We start from the raw sequence: 23420 nt of genomic DNA, 5'->3' as shown, positions 1-23420 counted from the left end.
AATGCTGTATGTCTCTATTGTGAATGTATAGCAAGGGGATCTATCCTAGAAAGTGACAACCATGTCATATAAATGTGAAACTTAAATCCTAAAACAAAACAAATAAGTGTGGATACAGACAACTATGGGATAAGTGGCCAGAATGGTAAGTAATTCTGTGTCACTAAAATAAGGAGCATCAGCTCTAGTTCTCATGAATTTCAAACAGATACTTTTTTCTCTCGCATGAATCCTTAATACGGTGAGAATAACGCTTTTGTTACTGTCTCCGGGGGCGCTGAGAGCTGTGACTGACCTTTTCCCTGCTCTGAGAATCTCACTGGGTGGGCTATAGGCCCAGAACTGGTCGTGTAGGGCACACCCAGCCCAGCCCCAGGTGACACACACTCACCGTCCTCTGTCTCGTCGCTCCCAAAGTGCCTCCGGTAGCAGAGCATGATCTCCACATTGTAGCACTTGTAGATGGCTGTGAAGAAGCCCAGAAGAAGCAGGATGGCCCCTAGTCCACCAGCCAGCTCTAGCCTGTACATGTCTGGTACAGGAGATAGAGACAGAACATAAAGATAGATATGATTACATGTCTGGTAGAGAACAAATATAAACATACAGAGAGCGATATATGAAGTCTGAGGAGAAACAGAGAAATAAGACACTTACTGCCACAACATACTAACATTGCTCAAGACATTTTCCCCTACCACAATTCCTCTGTATCTTTCTACTGAAGAGTGTTTTCGTTGCAATGTCAACAGAAGCTTACGTCCACAGTTCTTGGGGGCCTATAGGGTTCAATTAAGTCATTTCCAAGTGTTCTGTGAGGAAATACTGCCTGAAGAACCAAGCATTCATCTGAATTGAGTTCAATTGAACTGTCATATATATTCTTTATGAGAAACACAGCGGAAAGACAGAGATATGAGAACATTTCTTCGTTCTATGCTTTCACACGCAATATTGAAGGTGTGTGCGTGCGTACGTGTGTATGAAAGGGGGCCGAGGGGGTGCAAAACTAGCTATAATCGTTCATGTTTGCTCTGCTGCCATTCACCAAATGTGAGCCATAAATCTTAGCTGCAGTCACTCCAGATGATAGCAGCATAATTTCTCATCCTGCATCTGTCAGACATTACACTATCTGTCGGGCCACTCGTCACTGACACACAGCACTGGGGTACTTGGTAGGTTGGTGTGTGAACGCACTCATCTGTGAAATCATAAAACCTTTAAGAAGAGAGGGATGATGGGTCGGCGTGCCATTTCCTTACACATTCTGTTTTTATCAAAATAGGTTTATGTCCTATTGAGCTTAAACCACTTCAGCAATCTGGGCCTGTGTTCGTACAGCATCTCAGAGCAGAAGTGTTGATATAGGATCAGGTTCCCACTGTCCTTGTAATCTTATTCATTTATGATCTAAAAGGCTAAACTGATCCTAGATCAGCGCTCCTACTCTGAGATGCTTTATGAACAGGGGCCCTGTAGTCATCCCTGTGAAACCACAATTCAGCTGCAGTTGAACAATACAAGGAGATTCCATTGCCATTCACTACAAGCATTACTCTAACATCCCACATGTATACAACACAGATCAATACTGTGAGTAGAGCCCTCAATGTTTATGCTTGATTATAATGCGCTCCTCCATTATGTTGCATGTGTTCTGTCATGTGTTCTATGGGCCGTGATGATTCGTGTTTAGCCCAGTGAGCAGTGGCCAGTAGAGGTCTCTGTAGCCTCACTCCAAGACCAGAGTGTAGAACACAGGACCACTCTTTCCTTCTCATGGAGAAACCTGAACTGAACTAAACTGATGTCCAAAGTAATAGTACAGTTCTGTACTTCCTACTAATATTTAAATACTGCATATTCAGGACGCTCATTTGCTGAGCAATATTTCAAAACTGGAGTGGGAAGGATTTCTCATGTTTTATGGGGAATTAAATATTTATGGACCAAATATTTGGATGCATTTTTTCCCCCCAACACTGATATACTTGTCTGATCTAGTCTGTGCTGCCCTACATGCTATTCCTTTACATATTTTCCTCAATTTTAATGGCTATCAAAATTATACAGTACACTGTATGCTGACGAACCTAAAGTTAATAGGTACAAATTACGCTGTTTTCTTCATTAATGGCTATATGAATGTGCTCGAGGGTCTGAAATACATTTTTGAATGAATTGTTTTCCTTGTGAAACGAGACACTTAAGCCACAACAATGTCTTGAGATGATGACTCAGCTCTTTGGGAGGTTAGGAGGTCATTTGGGATGAATCTTTCATGCAATATTGTAACATAAAATACACAAGTATTATATTTGATTCCATTAGACTAATTTTGCCCTTTTGTGACCTGCTACAATACTATGTTGGTGCATACGAAGCAGACAATTCACGGTTGTAGTTTTTCATTGTGCTGAGGCTATGAAACATACATTTGCTCTCAGCCAAAATCTAGTTTACAATGCACTTCTAAAGCTGTGACTCAAGCATATCTGCCTTTCCAAGAGAAAGAGAAACGGGGATCAAAGTCTGCTGTCTGCAAACTCATGCTCTTTTCAGTTTTCACTACCTACCTAGCAACATTCATCTCCATACAATCGCTTCCGAAATGTATTTCTCCAAAGTATACATCTCAGTTTAGCCAGGTTCCTTACCTTTACCCTCATTGAATGATACATATAGAATGACACAGTATTATTAGACAAATTTGGCAGGAGGAAATGGGGTTTTAATTAGTCACTGCCCAAATGGGAAACGGAGATAATGCTCTCACCCCTAATTGACTGTTACTTGCACGAATACTATGTGACAATGGTACCCCCTGTCTCATCTGACCAATCTTAGGCTGAGTCTGAACTAAATGAACTGCTTAGCATGAGTCAGAGGTTGTGCTCCTCCCCACGCATAATCAGAGAAAGAGAGGGAGGGAGAAAGTGGGGGCAGAGAGAAAGAAAAAGGGGGAGGGAAGAAGGAAGGGAGAGAGCGAGAGAGAGAGGGAGAGAGCAAGAGCGGGAGAGGGAAAAGGAGAGCGAGGGGGTGGGGGGGGGGTGGGGGGAGAGAGGGAGCGAGACAAATGCAGAATAATAGGAAAAGAGAGATAGAAAGGCAGATAAAGACAGAGATATAAAGGCAGATAAAGACAGAGATAGAGAGATAGGGAGTGGGACACTGTCAGTCTCTCTCAGTGATCCTTGGGTGTTTACCCTCCTATACTTAACCACTCCTCTGGAAGGACAGAACCAGAAGAAGGAAGGTCGTCATTAGTTGTGGCTTTAATCACCTGTCCCATTAGAAGAGACACAGCGGGACACCCCCCCTCCAGGAGGGGATGGCGAGGGAGGTGGGATGGCGCTGAGGCCTGACGTTGCACCGCCGCACCCCTCCCCAGGAAGACATTACCCATAATCTGTTAGCCTAAAGTGTTGCTGTCATAGCAGCAGCTTAGACAGAAGCAGCAGTTTTGAGGCCAAGCATACCTTTCTTCTGCAGGATGGCGCTGCCACTCCTCCGCCCGATATGGTTCTCCACAAAGCAGGTGTAGTTGCCCAGGTCCGTCTCCTCCACCGCATCAAAGGTTAGGGACAGCTCCACCTCTTTCTCCCCTAGATACTCCTTCAACACCCTGTGTAGAGGAGGAGGAGGACGAGAGAGAGACAGACCTCAGGGGTGGTGCCATGGCCCGGAGTATAGAAGATCCCACTTAGGTTGATAGTGGGGGACAGAGATACGTCTCGCATAGTGGCTGTTTTCAGAGCCAGGCCCTGGTTCCACAATGCAGCTAACAAGAGTTCAGCACTGAGGTCATCCTTGTTAGGCATAGATTCTGTCCCGGAGTCCTGTTGTTGACTTTTGCCATTAGAGTGGAGCTGGAGAGCCAACACACACACACACACACACACACACACACACACACACACACACACACACACACACACACACACACACACACACACACACACACACACACACACACACACACACACACACACACACACACACACACACACACACACACACACACACACACACACACACACACACACACACACACACACACACACACAGTGCTGTTATTGTGAAGTGAAATCCTCTAGGAGTAACAACGGCTTAGCTGCGAAGTGGTAGGCCACTCAATCTCACAGAATGGGACCGCCAAGTGCGGGACCACCAACGTCAGCACTAGAACTGTTAGTAAGGAGCTTTATGAAATGGGTTTCCATGGCCGAGCAGGCGCACACAAGCCTAAGATCACCCTGCACAATGCCAAACATCGACTGGAGTGGTGTAAAGCTCACACCATTGGAGCAGTGGAGACACGTTCTCTGGAGTGATGAATCACGCTTCACCAGGTGGCAGTCCGATGGATGAATATGGGTTTGGCGGATGCCAGGAGAACGCTACCTGCCCGAATGCATAGTACCAACTGTAAAGTTTGTTGGAGGAGGAATAATGGTCTTGGGCTGTTTTTCATAGTTCGGTCTAGGTCCCTTAGTTCCAGTGAAGGTACATCTTAACGCTACAGCATACAATGACATTATAGACGATTCTGTGCTTCCAACTTTGTGGCAACAGTTTGGGGAAGGCCCTTTCCTGTTTTAGCATGACAATACTCCAGTGCACAAAGCAAGGTCCATAAAGAAATGGTTTGTCGAGATTGGTGTAAAAGAACTTGACTGGCCTGCACAGAGCCCTGATTTCAAATCCATCAAACACCTTTGGGATGAATTGCGAGCCAGGCCTAATCACCCAACATCAGCCCCCGACCTCACTAATGCTATTGTGGCTGAATGTCCCCACAGCAATGTTCCAACATTTGATGAAAAGTCTTCCCAGAAGCAGCAAAGGGTGGACCAACTCCATATGATTTTGCCCATGATTTTGGAATGAGATGTTCGAAAAGCAGGTGTCCACATACATTTAAACTACGTTTTTCAACAATTCCTGACATTTAATCCTAGTAAAAATTCAATTTCATAGGTCAGTTAGGATCACCACTTTATTTTAAGAATGTGAAATGTCAGAATAATAGTAGAGAGAATGATTTATTTCAGCTTTTATTTCTTTCATCACATTCCCAGTGGGTCAGACGTTTACTTACACACTGGTAGCATTGCCTTTAAATTGTTTAACTTCGGTCAAACGTTTTGGGTAGCATTCCACAAGCTTCCCACAATAAGTTGGGTGAATGTTGGCCCATTCCTCCTGACAGAGCTGGTGTAACTGACTCAAGTTTGTAGGCCTCCTTGCTCGCACACACTTTTTCAGTTCTGCCCACACATTTTCTATTAGATTGAGGTCAGGGCTTTGTGATGGCCACTCCAATACCTTGACTTTGTTGTCCTTAAGCCCTTTTGCCACAACTTTGGAAGTATGCTTGGGGTCAATGTCCATTTGGAAGACCCATTTGCGACCAAGCTTTAACTGATGTCTTCAGATGTTGCTGAAATAAATCCACATAATTTTCCTAACTCATGATGCCATCTATTTTGTGAAGTGCACCTGTTTCCTCCAGCATCTTCACAAGGTCATTTGCTGTTGTTCTGGGATTTATTTGCACTTTTCGCACCAAAGTACATTAATCTCTAGGAGACAGAATGCATCTCCTTCCTGAGCGGTATGACTACTGTGTGGTCCCATGGTGTTTATACTTGCGTACTATTGTTTGTACAGATGAACATGGTACCTTCAGGCGTTTGGAAATTGCTCCCAAGGATGAACCAGACTTTTGGAGGTCTACTATTCTTTTCTGAGGTCTTGGCTGATTTCTTCTGATTTTCCAATGATGTCAAGCAAAGAAGCACTGAGATTGAAGGTAGGCCTTAAAATACATCCACAGGTACACATCCAATTGACTCAAATGATGTCAATTAGCCTATCAGAAGCATTATTTTCTGGAATTTTCCAAGCTGTTTAAAGGCAATGTCAACTTAGTGAATGTAAACTGGAATTGTGATGCAGTGAAATATAAGTGAAATAATCTGTCTGTAAACAATTGTTGGAACAATTACTTGTGTCATGCACAAAGTAGATGTCCTAACCGACTTGCCAAAACTATGGTTTGTTAACAAGAAAGTTTGTAGTGATTGAAAAACAAGTTCTAATGACTCCAACCTAAGTGTATGTAAACTTCCGACTTCAACTGTATGTATGTATGTATGTATGTATGTATGTATGTATGTATGTATGTATGTATGTATGTATGTATGTAATGTAATGTAATGTAATGTAATGTAATGTAATGTATGTATGTATGTATGTATGTATGTATGTATGTATGTATGTATGTATGTATGTATGTATGTATGTATGTATGTATTACATTTACATTTACATTTAAGTCATTTAGCAGACGCTCATGCTTCACCCTCCCACCCCTCACCCTTTCTAGCCTCATCTCGCAGCCTGGGTTGGCCTGTGTCACGTGGTCTTGTATGTTTATCCAGGGGAGAGCTGGGAGGCTGGCGGCCTGACGGCCCAGGCCTGGCTGATGGGGCGTTCTATGGCAACTTGCTTGCTGTGCGGAGGGGAGGTTGGAGGGTCTGTCAGGCCTGGATTGACTTGTGGTACTGCCGGTCCGCAGGATGGCGAACGGGGGTTATTCGTGGTAATCCCCGTCTCGGGCCAAATCCATGGCCCATTGCCAGCAGATTGATGTGTCTCGGCAGTGCGGGGGCTGAGCTGTCATGGCTCAGGGAGGAGGGAGGTATGGGGGAGTGAGGGAGGGATGGGGGAGTGAGGGACAGGGGCCATGTGGGCGACACTGCGGCATCCGAACCTGTACATCTATGTTAGGAAGGAGGATGTGCTTCTAGTGGGGGAAAGGAGGCGATGGTGTAATTAGTGGTGGTGTTAGTGAGCCTGCTGCCTGGCGGTGTTCCTCCGCTTGGCTGGAGGAAAACAAAACCGGAGCAGACGATACATGGTCAGTCTGCAGCGTTAAAAAAAACTCTCCCCCACAGGAGCACTTCAACTCCTCCACCCCAAAATACAGAGCAGCTCTTTGCAGTGTCAGTGGGAACGACTGATGTGATGCTCGGCTCTGACAGGCGATTTGTGCAGTGTGAGAGGTCATTCTGAATGACGAGCCACTTGCTAAAACTCTCCAGAATATTCACAGTCGGACAGCCTCATACGTTTACGCACATCCTCACAAACACCCACGAGCACACAGGCACACACGTGCAGACAAAGACAGACAGAGACACACGTGCATGCGCGTACGCACACACGAAACACACACATGCACACTCTCTCTCTCCATCTCTCTCTCCCTCTGTCTCAGATTGCATTGGTACACCAGGAGCGCTGAAAGAAACTGGGTCAGAGCATTTTACTGCACTAACCTGACCTGGACTTCTTTGTATGAATTCCCAAACATATTTATCCTGAAAACTGGCACAGCCTTTGTTCTTAGGGTTATTAGACCCTCTTAAATAAGCAGCCTTTTCTACTCTCCCTTCTTAGTCATAATTCTTGGCCGTTCACCAATATTGAGGCAGACGGAAAATGACAGTCTGCCTGTCAACAAATAATAACTCTTCACTGTATCTCCTCTCTCTCAACCCCCTTTGACCATTCAAGTGCTTTTATCTGCTTTTCATAATTAATTTCAGTATCTTCCCTCTCTCATCTGTACAGCTGTAGACATCCAGCCTCGTTTGGTTAGTAAGAGAGAAAAATTGGTTGGCTTTGTTTTGGTCGTGTGTGCTGGGATGTGGTGGCAGTTACAGGCATTGTTCCTAGCCAGTCCAGGGAGAAGACACTGGATGTTGATAGGAGTGGGAGCCAGGAGTAACGTTAGATAGCAGATGTCTAATTGTAGAGGTGGGCTCTGGTGTGGAGGAGTCAGTTCAGTTGTTTTGAAATCCACTGTGTACTTTATGACTCTGAAATGCTTCTCTCTACTCCAGGCTGGGGAGGTGAGAGACTTTTATTTGTCATTTCGTAGTATTGGTTCAATTTACACGACAGCTTTATGTGGTAATTACTAGCTTCCTTCTCTTTGTGGAGATCAACGTTTCCAACAAGAGGAGGAGCTCTCACTCTTACCACTTTCAATGGGAGCAGTCTGCTTTTGTTAAATTAATGTTACATGATTTCTCATTGTACGAGTGAAGATTTTGCTTCTGCCCCTTTAGACTGTAGTACAAATCCTGGGGCTGATATTGAAGCAGAACTCCCCCCTGCCGATGGAGGTATTATAAGCTGTCAGTCATCGTTAATACCTCACACTGGACAGCACAGGATGTGGCCGCTGGCACATCACACTCCTAATGACTCCTGATGATGTTTCACACCCACAAGACATTACTCCACAGACCGAAAGGGGATAATATTGGGGAGGATGTTTTTTTTCTTCTTCCTACAAGTAACACTGTCAGTCACATCCACTCTAGTATCTGTATGTAAGCAGAAACCACAATGTCCACCATCAGAAAAATAAAAACAGGAAAAGTTTGCAGTGATAGATACAGTACCTGACTTCACTCTCTTTAATGTGGCCTGCCAGCTCCTCCACAAACTTCTCCCCTTTCATCCAGTAGATGATAGGTCTGGACTCCCCGCTGTAGCCGAAGAAGGCCTTACAGTCCAGACTGAGGGGCATACCTGGAATGACAAGGAAGGAAGGACGGCAACATACTGGTCAGCGTTTATTTGAGAGAACTGAGGAAAGCACACACATGTACACACGGCTCATGCAGACGCGCGCGCACACACACACACACACACACACACACACACACACACACACACACACACACACACACACACACACACACACACACACACACACACACACACACACACACACACACACACACACACACACACACACACACACACACACACACACACACACACACACGCACACACACACACATACACACGCACACACACAGGGCCGTAACAAGGGTTTGAGTTTTAATGAGGTCCGGAAAGGGGGCAGGGGATTTTTTGAAAGTGGTAGCTCATTTACTGCATTTCTATACAACTAAAACAGTTCAGAAAATGCTATTTGGAGAACAGCAAAAACATGCAAAAATGACCCCAGCCATTATCACCTTGACTGCTGTAGGTTCATTCACCTCAGTTGATCTACAAACACATAGCCTATTATCTGTACAACTGTAATAGCATACCCCTGAAAGGGGGAAAATATGATAAATGATTCACACTGCCACATGGCATCAGCGAATGTTCAGTCAGTTGTAATGATGTTTTGCATAAAATCATAAACTCTTTACATTATATCTATTTTCTCAAAATACAAAGTGTTTGTATTCCTAGGCATGATTAATCAAGCTCCTCACAAACAGACATCAATGGAGCACACAGAGGTTATACGGACATGCCTGGTCCCCAAACTGATGACGTATGTCGCACAGCGAGAATAGAATTGAGACCAATGTATTCGGTTCAGTCGGTTCAGTCAGTTGACCTGATGCGCCCTTTCCAGCTAGTTTATGTTTGTGGCTAGAAGCTTGAGTTAGAATTTGAAACTTCTCTGCAGAAGTTGGGACTATTTTTCATACCGGTCTTGACGGCATCCCTAGCCGCGTACTCAGATCAATGCGCAGACCAGCTGGCTGGTGTGTTTATGAATATATTCAATCTCTCCCTATCCCCGTCTGCTGTTCCCAACGCTTCAAGATGGCCACCACCATTGTTCCTGTACCCAAGAAGGAAAAGGTACCTGAACTAAATGACTATCGCCACGTAGCACTCACTTCTGTCATTATGAAGTGCTTTGAGAGGCTAGTCAAGGATCAAATCACTTCCACCTTACCTGTCACCCTAGACCCACTTAAATTTGCTTACCACCCCAACAGGTTCACAAACGATGCAATCGCCATAACACTGCACACTGCCCTATCCCATCTGGACAAGAGGAATATCTATGTAAGAATGTTGTTCACTGACTATAGCTCAGCATTCAACATCATAGTACCCTCCAAGCTCATCATTACGCTTCAGGCCCTGGGTCGCAACCCCGCCATGTGGAATTGGGTCCTGGACTTCTTGACTGGCCGCTCCCAAGTGGCGAAGGTACGAAACAACATCTCCACTTCGCTGATCCTCAACACTGGGGCCCCAAAAGGGTGCGTTCTCAGCCCCCTCCTGTATTCCCTGTTCACCCATGACCGCTTGGCCATGCACGCCTCCAACTCAATCATCAAGTTTGCAGATGACACAACAGTAGTAGGCTTGATTACCAACAATTATGAGACAGCCTACAGGGAGGAGGTGAGGGCACACGAAGTGTGGTGTCAGCAAAACAACCTCTCACTCAACGTCAACAAATCAAAGGAGATGATAGTGGACTTCAGGAAACAGCAGAGGGAGCACCCCCCTATCTACATCGACGGGACAGTGGTGGAGAAGGTGGAAACTGAAATGGTCCACTCACACAGAGCAGGCGCAACAGCACCTCTTCAACCTCAGGAGACTGAAGAAATATGGCTTGTCATCTAAAACCCTCACAAACATTTACAGATGCACAATTGAGAGCATCCTGTCGGGCTTGTATCACCACCTGGTACGGAAACTGCACTGCCCGCAACTGCAAGGCTCTCCAGAGGGTAGTGAGGTCTGCAAAACGCATTACCGGGGGCAAACTACCTGCGCTCCAGGACACCTACAGCACCTGATCTCACAGGAAGGCCAAAAAGATAATCAAGGACAACAACCACCCGAGCCACTGCCTGTTCACCCCGCTACCATCCAGAACGCGAAGTCAGTACAGGTGCATGAAAGCTGGGACCAAGAGACTGAAAAACAGCTTCTATCTCAAGGCCATCAGACTGTTAAACAGCCATCACTAACACAGAGAGGCAGCTGCCTATATACAGACTTGAAATCACTGGTCACTTTAATAAATTGATCACTAGTCACTTTAATAATGCCACTTTAATAATGTTTACATATTTTGCATTATTCATCTCATCTCATATGCATATACTCTATTTTATACCATCTATTGCATAATGCCTATGCCACTTTGTCATTGCTCATCCATATATTTATGCAATTGTTGCAATGCCTATTACTAGCCTGTTCAACCTCTCTTTCGTATCGTCTGAGATCCCCAAAGATTCATGGGTGCTCCTCAGCCACGCTCAAGGTTCTAAACAATATAATAACCGCCATCGATAAGAGACAATACTAGGCAGCTGTATTCATCAACCTGGCCAAGGCTTTTGACTCTGTCAATCACCACATTCTTATCGGCAGATGCAACAGCCTTGTTTTCTCAAATGACTGCCTCGCCTGGTACACCAACTACTTCTCAGTCAGAGTTCAGTGTGTCAAATCGGAGGGCCTGTTGTCCGGACCTCTGGCAGTCTCTATGGGGGTGCCACAGGGTTCAATTCTCGGGCCGACTCTTTTCTCTGTATATATCAATGATGTCGATCTTGCTGCTGGTGATTTTCTGATCCACCTCTATGCACACAATTATGTATACTTCTGGCCCTTCTTTGGACACTGTGTTAATAACTAACCTCCAAACAAGCTTCAATGCCATACAACTCTCCTTCCGTGGCCTCCAACTGCTCTTAAATGCAAGTAAAACAAAATGCATGCTCTTCAACCGATCTCTGCCCACACCTGCCCGCCCGTCCACCATCACTATTCTGACTTAGAATATGTGGGACAACTACAAATACCTAGGTGCCTGGTTTAGACTGTAAACTCTCCTTCCAGACTTAAGCATCTCCAATCCAAAATTAAATCTAGAATCGGCTTCCTATTTCACAACAAAGCATCCTTCGCTCATGCTGTCAAACATACCCTCGTAAAACTGACTATCCTGCCGATCCTTGACTTCAGCGATGTCATTTACAAAATATCCTCCAACACTCTACTCCTCAAATTGGATGCAGTCTATCACAGTGCCATCCGTTCTGTTACCAAAGCCCCATATACTAATCACCACTGCGACCTGTATGCTCTCATTGGCTGGCCCTCGCTTCATATTCATCGCCAAACCCACTGGCTCCAGGTCATCTATAAGTCTTTGCTAGGTTAATTCCCGCCTTATCTCAGCTCACTGTTCACCATAGAGGCACCCACCCGTAGCACACGCTAGGTATATTTCACTGGTCACCCTCAAAGCCAATTCCTACTTTGGCCACCTTTCCTTCCAGTTCTCTGCTGCCAATGACTGGAACAAATTGCAAAAATCACTGAAGCTGGACACTCATATGTCCCTCTCTAACTTTAAGCACCAGCGGTCAGAGCAGCTCACAGATGCTCCTGTACATAGCCCATCTGTAAATAGCCCATCCAACTACCTCCTCCCCATACTGTTATTTTTTTTTTTGCTCCTTTGCACCCCAGTATCTCTACTTGCACATTCATCTTCTGCACATCTATCACTCCAGTGTTTAATTGCTCAATTGTAATTATTTTGCCACTTTGGCCTATTTATTGCCTTATCTTACCTCATTTGCACACACTATACATAGACTTGTTCTATTGTGTTATTGACTGTATGTTTGTTTATTCCATGTGTAACTCTGTGTTGTTGTTTGTGTCGCACTGCTTTGCTTTATCTTGGCCAGGTCGCAGTTGTAAATGAGAACTTGTTCTCAACTAGCCTACCTGGTTAAATAAAGGTGAAATCCTTTAAAAAAATGTTTTAATATGTATATAATCTTATTCCATTCCTTTACTTAGATGTGTGTCTATTAGGTAGTTGTTGTGGAATTGTTAGATTACATGTTAGATATTGCTGCACTGTCGGAACGAGAAGCACAAGCATTTCGCTACACTCGCAATAACATCTGCTAACCATGTGTATATGACCAATAACATTTTATTTTATTTTCTGTGAAAATCACTACAATAAGTGTGCTTTAGTTGTCACCCAGGCCTGATATTGGCTGCACTATCTAGCTACTTCACCTTTACTGCACAGCAAGTGGGAGTAAAGGACACTTGCGAAGCAAAATCTACCCATTGAGCAATATTGTCTGCTTTGTTGGAAAGGGCCCGTAAGTAAGCCTTAGCAGTTAGCCTGCACCTGTTGTTTACGAAGCATGTGACAAATAAAATGTTATCTGAGTAGACTGTATCACAGTGACATCCAGATGGTTACTACCAATATTACAAGTTATTGCTCGTGTAGGCTGCTATCCTACTCAAAATGAACTCTTCAGAATTGTAGCCTGTGGCTGTCGCCGAATAGGCTGATGCCCCATTTCATGGACCCAAGATCCATGGGTAAGGCTGTACAGTGCAATTCAAATCAAATCAAATCCCATTTTATTTGTCACATGCGCCGAATACAACAGGTGTAGACCTTACCGTGAAATGCTTACTTACAAGCCCTTAACCAACAATGCAGTTAAAGAAATAGCATTAAGAAAATATTTACTAAATTGTTGCTCTCGCTAATGTTAATATTAAATTGGCGTTAGCTACAGCTGGTGACATGTGATAGCCTACAGGTGCCCAGTGGGAAGCAAATCTCACGTCGGCAAGCACCTCGCACTGGCTTGTCGTTACGTTAGTTATGTGGCATGTTAGGGGGACATCCAGACTGTGACCAATACTACAACTGGGGCGGCAGATAGGCTAGCGGTTAAGAGCGTTGGGCCAATAACCAAAAGGTCACTCTTTCAAATCCCAGAGCCGACTAGGTTAAACAATTTTCAACGTGTCCTTAAGCAAGGCACTTAAACCTAATTGCTCGTGCTAAAAATGATTTCTCCCTCGCCCATTGAAATAAACATCACTTTATTTAACAAGTTTTAACTTGTGCCATGCTGCTGTTGTTGCCAGCTAGCCAGCATAAACTAACTAGCTGGGAAGGGCTCATCAGGATTACTGAACTGAATCCATTCATCTCCAAACTCAAACGCAACATACGTTATCAATTTGGGCACCAGGCAGGCGGTATAGCTTCCTCTTTCTCTCTGTCTCCTCTCCTTCCTCCTGCATGCATTGCAGCCTGCCTCAGCCTCACCACTGAGCGCCACATCACTGTCTGTCTCAGTAGCCTACACTCTGTAAAGCAAAGAGAACTTAGTAGCCTGTTTTTGCATCTGATGAGGTAGGCTCAGTTTAACTCTATCTTCTTGCTTCATCCTTCTAGCTAGCTAAGTAATACTAGCCAGAGCCCTTCCACGTTACTGCAATAGACACGGTGCATTCGGAAAGTTTTCAGAACCCTTCTCTTTTTCCACATTTTGTTACGTTACAGCCTTATTCTAAAATTGATTAAATTATTTTTTTCCCTCATCAATACCCCATAATGACAAAATGAAAACAGGTTTTTAAAAACCCAGACCCTTTGCTATTAGACTCAAAATTGAGCTCAGGTGCATCCTGTTCCGATTGATCATACTTGAGCTGTTTCTACAACTTGATTGGAGTCCACCTGTGGTAAATTAAATTGATTGGACATGATTTGGAAAGACACACACCTGTCTATATAAGGTCCCACAGTTGACAGTACAGTGCATGTCAGAGCAAAAACCAAATCACGAGGTCGAAGGATTTGCCTGTGGAACTCCGAGACGGGATTATGTCGAGGCACACATCTGGGGCAGGGTAGCAAAAAATGTCTGCAGCATTGAAGGTCCCCAAGAACAGTTGCCTCCAGCATTCTTAAATGGAAGAAGTTGGGAACCAACAAGGCTCTTCCTAGAGCTGGCCGCCCGGACAAACTGAGCAATCAGGGGAGAAGGGCATTGGTCAGGGAGGTGACCAAGAACCCGATGATCACTCTGACAGAGCGCCAGAGTTCTCCTGTGAAGATGGGAGAACCTTCCATAAGGACAACTATCTCTGTAGCACTTCAGGCCTTTATAGAAGAGTGGCCAGATGGAAGCCACTGCTCAATAAAAGGGACATTATTGCCCGCTTGGAGTTTGCCAAAAGGCACCTTCTGTAAAGAACTCTGGCCATGAGAAACAAGATTATCTGGTCTAATAAAACCCAGATTGGCCTGAATGCCTTGTGTTAAGTCTGGAGGAAACCTGCCACCGTCAATATGGTAAAGCATGGTGGTGACAGCATCATGCTGTGGGGATGTTTTTCAGCGTTATGGACTGGGAGACAGGTTAGGATCAAGGGAAAGATGAACGGAGCAAAGTACAGAGAGATCCTTGATGAAAACCTGCTCCAGAGCGCTCAGGACCTCAGACTGGGGCGAAGGTTCCCCTTTCAACAGGACAACGACCCTAAGCACACAGCCAAGACAATGCAGGAGTGGCTTTGGGACAAGTCTCTGAATGTCCTTGAGTGGCCCGGCCAGAGCCCGGACTTGAACTTGAACATCTCTGGAGAGACCTGAAAATAGCTGTGCTGCAACGCTCCCCATCCAACCTGACAGAGCTTGAGAGGATCTGCAGAGAAGAACTGGAGAAGCTCCCCAAATACAGTTGCACCAAGCGTGTAGCTTCATACCCAAGAAGACTCGAGGCTGTAATTGCTGCCAAAGGGGCTTCAACAAAGTACTACAGTAAGTACTTATGTAAATGTGATTTTAAAAATATATATACATTTGGAAAAATGGATAGAAACCGGTTTTTGATTTGTCATTATGGGGTATTGTATGTAGATTGATGAGGGAAAAAAACAATTGAATAATTTTTAGAATAAGGCTGTAACGTAACAATGTAGAAAACATCAAGGGGTCTGAATACTTTCTATAAACTACTATTGTTTTGAGGGGGGGGGGGCGTCTGTAGACGCAACAGGAGTCGCATCACGGTTTTAAAGTCCCCGTAGAAATATTCCAACATCTAGTGGAAAGCCTTCCCAGAAGAGTTGAGGCTGTTAGAGCAGCAAATGCGGGACCAACTCCATTTTAATGCCCATAATTCTGGAATGAGATGTTCGATGAGCAGGTGTCCACACTTTTGGTTATGTAGTGTACCTTAAAAAAAGGTTATGGTGTGGATCAGAAAACCAGCCAGTATCTGGAGTGACCATCATTTGCCTCACATATCTCCTTCGCATAGAGTTGATCAGGCTGTTGATTGTGGCCTGTGGAATGTTGTTGACCCAGAGCATCCCAAACATGCTCAATGGGTGAAATGTCTGGTGATTATACAGACCATGGAAGAACTAGGACATTTGCAGCTTCCAGGAATTATGTGACAAGGGGACGTGGGGCTGTCCATTATCATGCTGAAACATGATGTGATGGCGACGAATGAATGGCATGACAATGGGCCTCAGGATCTCGTCACGCTATCTCAGTGCATTCAAATTGCCATTGATAAAATGCAATTGTGTTTGTTGTCCATAGCTTATACCTGCCCATACCATAGCCCCACCGCCAACATGTGGCACTCTGTTCATAACGTTGACAGCAAACCGCTCACCTACACGATGCCATACACACTGTCTGCCATCTGCCCGGTACAGTTGAAACTGGGATTCATCCGTGAAGAGCACACCTCTCCAGCGTGCCAGTGACCATCGAAGGTGAGCATTTCCAGAACTACAATCAGGTCAAGACCCTGGCGAGTACAACGAGCACGCAGATGAGTTTCCCTGAGACTGTTTCTGACAGTTTGTGCTGAAAATCCTTGGTTGTGCAAACCCATAGTTTCATCAGGTGTCCGGGTGGCTGGTCTCAGATGATCCCGCAGGTGAAGAAGCTGGATGTGGAGCTCCTGGGCTGGCGTGGTTACACGTGATCTGCGGTTGTGAGGCCGGTTGGATGTACTGCCAAATTCTCTAAAACGTTGATGGAGGCTGCTTATGGTAGAGAAATTAACATTCAATTCTGTGGCAACCGCTCTGGTGGACATTCCTGCAGTCAGTATGCCAATTGAATGCTTCCTTAAACTTGATACATCTGTGGCATTGTGTTGAATGACAAATCTGCACATTTTAGAGTGGCTTTGTATTGTCCCCAGCACAAGGTGCACCTTCGTAATGATTGAGCTGTTTAATCAACTTCTTGTCAGTAGAATGGATTATCTTGGCAAAGGAGAAATGCTGACTAACGAGGATGTAAACAAATTTCTGCACAACATTTGAGATATGGACAACATTTGTGCATTTCAAACATTTCTGTGATCTTTTATTTCAGCTCATGAAACTTGAGACTAACACTTTACATGTTGCATTTTATATTTTTGTTCAGTGTAAAGCCACTACCCATTGCAAATAACCCACTGCCTTCCCCCATCCTAGCAACACATGATGGTGGGTCAGCAACATCACAGGCTGGGTGTGTGATCAGGTGGAGAAGTAGTTTAGTTTATTGAGTGCAGGCTAAGTGCCCCCTGGCATCACAGGGAAAAACCTACTGCATCCATCCAGCCCAGGGGTGTCTACAGAAACACAGGCCGTCGGTTGGTTCCAAACACCATGTGTATGACAATCTACTGTAATCCCTGGTTCCCGACTGTCAGCCTGTGCTGGGTGTTAGCGTGGTGGCACTGCCAGAAATCAAAGGCTAAGATTAGGCTACTCGGATGATCCATGAAAACAAGCTTTTGTAGTAAAATAAATTATTTTAACCATCGGTCTACACCTACCTGTCCCCTGTCAGTCAACCCCCCTTCCCCCAGGCTGTTTGAGGAAGCATCACTTTGGATTTTGCAACTTTGTTTTCGGCAGCAGAGTGTGTGAGTGTGTTTTCTCTCCCCATGTTCACAAAGCTATAGGCAAATGAGGTGTGGCAGGTTAGTCTTTGCCGATGGCTCCGAAGGTTTTACAAGGTAGCAAAAGCGGTCACAGGTCAAGTCGTTTGAATAAACATCAGAATCAACATGACTTTGTGATGTAGAAGTGACAACGCCGAGAGAGGTCTGGAGACTGATGATCTGTGGAGCTATCTGGAACCTGTCGTTAACGGCAACCATAACCATAAACAACCCTTAAACAATTATCTCTCTCTCTCTCACCCTGCATTGTGAACTAACCATGTGAGGCCCCATTTTGCTTCAAACAGAGAATGAGGGAATATTTGAAAATGTGCCATTGCCATATGTTTGAAATGGTGCTCTGTTTTTGCTGTGGTATTGTTGCATGGGAACAATTCCTCTGTATTTCTTCTGTGTTTCTGCCACTCTCTCCAGGTGGACAAAGCCACATCTCCTGTACCTCCAGATGTGCTGATTAAATGCAAATATTTCTGAAAGGCTCATTTGACTCCTCAACAACTTTACTAACAGAAGGATCCTCTCAGTCTGCCTCCCAAATGGCACCCTATTCCCTATAGGGCCCCTGGGGCTCTGGTCAAAAGTAGTGCACTATGTAGGAAATAAGTTGCCATTTGGGATGTAACCTCAGACTGACATTAGAGGAAATATTACAGAGAGGTTTTAAAAGAGGATAGTTGGAAAGAATCAAGCCAGTGAAAGAGGATGAGTGGGACCCCAGCAGTGAACACATCACACAATAGGCTCTGCTGATATTCACTGCGGCACTTACAAGGCGGGAGATGATTAGTTACTTACAACATTATGGAATTTACTCTTATTTTGTCTGATGGGGAAACAACAGTCAAAGTATAGGACACTCTAAGAAAAAAGGGTTCCAAACGGGTTCTGCACCAGTACCCAAAGGAGAACACTTTTTCTGTTCCAGCTATAACTCTTTTGGGTTCCATGTAGAACCCTCTGTGGAAAGGGTTCTTTATGGAACCCAAAAGGGTTCTACCTGGAACCAAAAGGGTTCTACCTGGAACCAAAAGGGTTCAACCTCGAACCAAAAGGAGTTCTTTAAATGGTTCTCCTATGGGGACTGCTAGATAGTACCGTTTTGGTTCCAGGTAGAATAAAGAGTGTAAGACCAAATAATTTATAATCACTGTAGAGCACACATTTATGCTACTTATTTATTTGATTGTGAGAATAGAGGTATGGATGCTAAACATGATGAAGTGCTTTGAAGTACAATACTGATAGAGGAATGAACATCCTGCCAAGACGTGCTGCTGCCAACAAATCCAAACAAGCCCTGTTCATTGTGTTCTTTCAGTGTGTGGGAAGATCTGTTCAACTGCAGCTTCCTAAAAATCGGAAAGTAATATAGCACTGATGTCGATGGTACAGTAGATGGCAAAGGGTGTGGAATGAATGGATACATTTGCAATATTTTTCAATCTTTACCATCATAAAGCAACTATTTCAGATAATTGAAATGTTATATTTGAAATAAAATCATGGAGGAATGGATAGAGAAGATCACAATGGCTGCAAAAAAGGGTTCCAAACGGGTTCTGCACCAGTACCCAAAGGAGAACAGTTTTTCTGTTCCAGCTATAACTCTTTTGGGTTCCATGTAGAACCCTCTGTGGAAAGGGTTCTTTATAAAGCAACTATTTGCTTTTTTCTCTGTGGAAAGGGTTATATTTGAAATAAAATCATGGAGGAATGGATAGAGAAGATCACAATGGCTGCAACACCTCTTAATCACCTTGGTTAATGAGCAGACCCACTAATTCCACCTCTAAATATTTTGCCACCACATTAGCTAAATTGAATCCTGGGGAGTGCCCTGTTAACGCCGAAGAATAAATTATTGGGGCTGGGCGGTGTGCCTAGAAAACGTTTGCCAATGGAGCGATTCTAACACACTAAGACGAGGTTGATGATTTTAATAAACCATAACAGGGTGAGAACACGGCGGTCAAATCCTCTAGGCCCTTCCATGGACCACAACGCATAATAATTGCAAACACATCAGGCTATTTAACCGCTGGGTCAGCTACGTATTCTAGAACAATATCCAGTCCAAAATGGAACCCTCTTTATACTGTACTACTGCATTTATGACTGTCTGCCTCATGCATGGGCCACTATGAGCACTATGAGCACACAATAGCATAAGCACAGCAGGTCTTTAATCAAACACTGCACAGTGCAGCTGTGTTTCAGGTCTCGCAGGCGCCAACCAACTCATACTTTTGAATATTTTTTTGGACAGGATTTTGTAAAGTCTAATTCTCCCCTTAAGGTAGCCTTTGCCACTCCAATATTCTAGCTGAGAGAGAGAGAGAGAGAGAGAGAGAGAATGAATTGTGCAACTCTTGTCTCCATCTGCAATTCTTTTTGCCCATGAAACAATCTGTCACAATGCATAGGTGTTAAAATTCAACCGCTGTTAACAACCAGTCCTTATTTGAAATGGGGAGTCATGCCGAGAGAGAGAGAGGATGAAGACCGCTGATGGTGCCAATAACCCCAAGATGACTCATTAATACAATCTGTTGATGACTGCAATCTGCATAATCATTGCTATCAATATAATGATGAGATATTAACATCCAATTTAATGGCCTTGGCCGCATTAAATGCTAAATTAAGACAGACCATTTTATTGCTCGTCGTGGATCTTAGTGCAGTGACGCTCATAATGTTCACTGTAATGTTTTCTCTCTGCATACTGTAACATAAAACTGTTGCTTGATCAGTTCTATGATGTCTATGTCCGAGTATCTTTTTTTGCATTTGAGTACCATTTTACATAGAGGGATACTAAGGATAGCTTTACTGCATTTTTAGCATATAGTCAGTAAAAATTGCTGCCATATACACTGAACGTACAAAACATTAAGAACACCTGCTCTTTCCATGACATAGACTGACCATCCCTTACTAACGTCACTTGTTAAATCCACTTCAATTAGTGTAGACGAAGGGGAGGAGAAAGGTTAAAGAAGGATATTTAAACCTTGAGACAATTGAGACATGGATTGTGTATGTGTGCCATTCAGACGGCGAATGGGCAAGACCAAATATTTAAGTGCCTTTGAACAGGGTATGGTAGTAGGTGCCAGGTGCACCGGTTTGTGTCAAGAACTGCAACGCTGCTGGGTTTCCCTGTGGAGCACTTTCGATACCTTGTAGAGTCCATGCCCCGACGAATTGAGGCTGTTCTGAATATTAGAAAGGTGTTCCTAATGTTTGGTATACTCAGTGTGCATCTTGTTGAGAGAGATTTATGACTTGTGAGTATATATCCACCATACTGAACATGCCCTCTGGTGCACTGTAATCTGACATGATTTACTGGCTGCCATTCCCAGCCATTTCCCTGACAACAACCTCACACAACTGTACATGCAATTAAATGCCTGGATATATTTTTCCCCATTAGCCCCCGACAGTTTCACTTTGACTCTATGCAGTGGGTGGTCTACTGCAGGATTGAATGGTGGTTCAGAAAAACAAGGGCACCATGGCGACCGGAGTGGGGGCGGGTTGGTGTACTGTACAGCAAGAGGAGGAGATATTGGTATCAGAGCAACGTAGGGGGTGAAACTCGCTCATCCCGTACTGTATCAGCCCAGGTAAGGCAGTGTCATGTCAGGGACGACCTTGGCTTCATTTGACAGTGGTGATGTGGGGATGTGGCCGAGTCAACAGTCCAAGTCAACAGCCTGGATCTATCAGAATGGCACTGTAAGCTCCTCTACCTCTCCTGCTGTCCTTGCATGACAGTCACTACCTTTACAACCCCAGCTCCTTTAGCCTCGGCCTCGGAGGATCGTCTTTGCAAACTAATCAAAAGGGACTTTTTCATCTTGAATTAGCTGTGATTAGTCTAGAGGGCCACTTGGCCTGATTAGAGAGATGGAGGAGGACTGTGATAGGATATCAAGTGGGCCATGATGTGTCAGTAGTCAGTCGATGTGTCCCAAATAGCACCCTATTATCTTTAATAGTGCACTACTTTTGACCAGGGCCCATTGTGCGCTTTCAAGGGAATAGGATGCTATTTGGGATGCAAACAGTGTTTTTGGGGTGTTGTCCATACATAGTCGATAATGGACCTGTGTCTGTATGTATCAAATATAAGATATCGGCCTTACATAACTTAATAGTGATGAGTTGAGGGTCGGTAACGTCATATGACCTCTTCCTTTACCTGACAGTACGACTACAATCAGTAGTCCTGTGCTTATCAGAGCAGGAAGCTGAATGTAATACATAATGGAATTGTTGTCATTCAGAAAACCATATCTCGAGACACTTTCAAAAAATAAACATTTCCGAATTGTATTATTATTACTTATTTTTTTCACCTTTATTTAATCAGGTAGACAAGTTGAGAACAAGTTCTCATTTACAATTGCGACCTGGCCATAAATAAACAGGCATATGGCGGATAGTAGTCCGTTAGGAAGGAGAGCAGACTTTGTTAGTCAGAGGGCTCAGGGATGGGTGTGCTGTGTGCATGTGAAGGGCACGGCCGGGTTCAGGGGCATGGTGGGGGTACTAACCGGGCTATCCTATAACCCTGAGCCCCCAGATGGCCATGAGGCACCTGAATGACTGAGTCAGTCCAGAGTCACAGGAGGCATGGCCAAGCAGACAGACAGGTGCCTACAAACAGCTGAGATCAGTGTCTCCCCGCCTGGCTGCCTTTCTGACACTGGGACCATGGGACAAGAGGGAAGGACTGGGCGGAGGAACTCAAATGTATCTCAGATGAACATGTTAAAAAGGAAATATACTTTTAATCAATCTGCCACAACACCATAACAGAAGCATCGTAACATAATGGATTTTGGTACACTTTTTCAACAAGATAGTTTATTTATACTGCAGGCATATCTATAGGGGAATGCAGGTAGAGAGGGGGATGAGTAAGATAACTAAAATTGACTTTGGCAAATGTTGTTTTGGTCTCTCCCTTAACAGGCAGAATGCTGTGCATCTGTCCACTTAGGGCCATTGATTAGCTGATAGTACCCAAAGTAAAACATGAAAGCAGCCAGCAGCAAAAACCACTGCTTAGAGCAATAGACCCATCCCAGCAGTATCACCCTCCCTTCCATCCACACGTTCGGCTCTGACAATCAATTGTGCAGGATTTGGCATGCTGAAATCAACATCTGCCTCGGTTGGAATCTGACTGCCCGTCCTCCCCACACAGTATCCTATAGAGCGGCTCACACAGCTCACTCATACTAGACGAGACGGGTCCACAGACAAGCAGACAACGGGGGAAATTAACGGAGACCAGTCACCACTCACAAGCCTCATTAGCATAATTGTTATGACACCGCGGAGGGGAAAAAGTAGTGAATCTCCCAACCTAAATACGTTCAAGCCAAGTAATTAAAAGGGAAAATCCTCTCAGGCATTTGGAGATGTTTGTTCACACAATCGGTTGATAAACTCAACACTTTCAAATTATTTCCCCTAGAAAAAGTCTTATTTAGTTGAGGTTGCAGGATGAAACCATCACATCTAAGGAATAGGGCATCTTTTAACGAGCAAGATAATAATCCTAGACACATAATACATATTACTACATCCTAACGTGTTCAATATCAACATATTTGACATACTACTATATACAATAACGTGAAATAAACCTTGGTTTGAGGTTAAATGGGCCAATTTAGCAAATGATTCCACTTAAAAGATAATTTCCTCCAAAGTGCAAGTGGTTGGGATTTAATCCTCTCTGAGACCATATTTGAATAATTG

At 44.3% G+C, this 23420-nt stretch overlaps 1 protein-coding gene across 1 annotated transcript in view; it reads right to left on the bottom strand.

Annotated features, from left to right (window-relative positions):
• Positions 1 to 23420, bottom strand: part of LOC123993196 (X-linked interleukin-1 receptor accessory protein-like 2) — a 319699-nt gene that overhangs the window by 7584 nt on the left and 288695 nt on the right. The window contains exons 7-9 of the mRNA XM_046295081.1: positions 8484 to 8613; positions 3483 to 3628; positions 392 to 532 (exon numbers count right to left, since the gene is read on the bottom strand). Of these exons, the coding sequence (XP_046151037.1) occupies positions 392 to 532; positions 3483 to 3628; positions 8484 to 8613 (417 nt within the window). The remainder of the gene's footprint in view (positions 1 to 391; positions 533 to 3482; positions 3629 to 8483; positions 8614 to 23420) is intronic.

This window comes from Oncorhynchus gorbuscha, linkage group LG13 (assembly GCF_021184085.1).
Source record: "Oncorhynchus gorbuscha isolate QuinsamMale2020 ecotype Even-year linkage group LG13, OgorEven_v1.0, whole genome shotgun sequence".
Lineage (NCBI taxonomy): Eukaryota > Metazoa > Chordata > Actinopteri > Salmoniformes > Salmonidae > Oncorhynchus > Oncorhynchus gorbuscha.
This window is presented reverse-complemented; position numbering and strand designations above follow the sequence as displayed.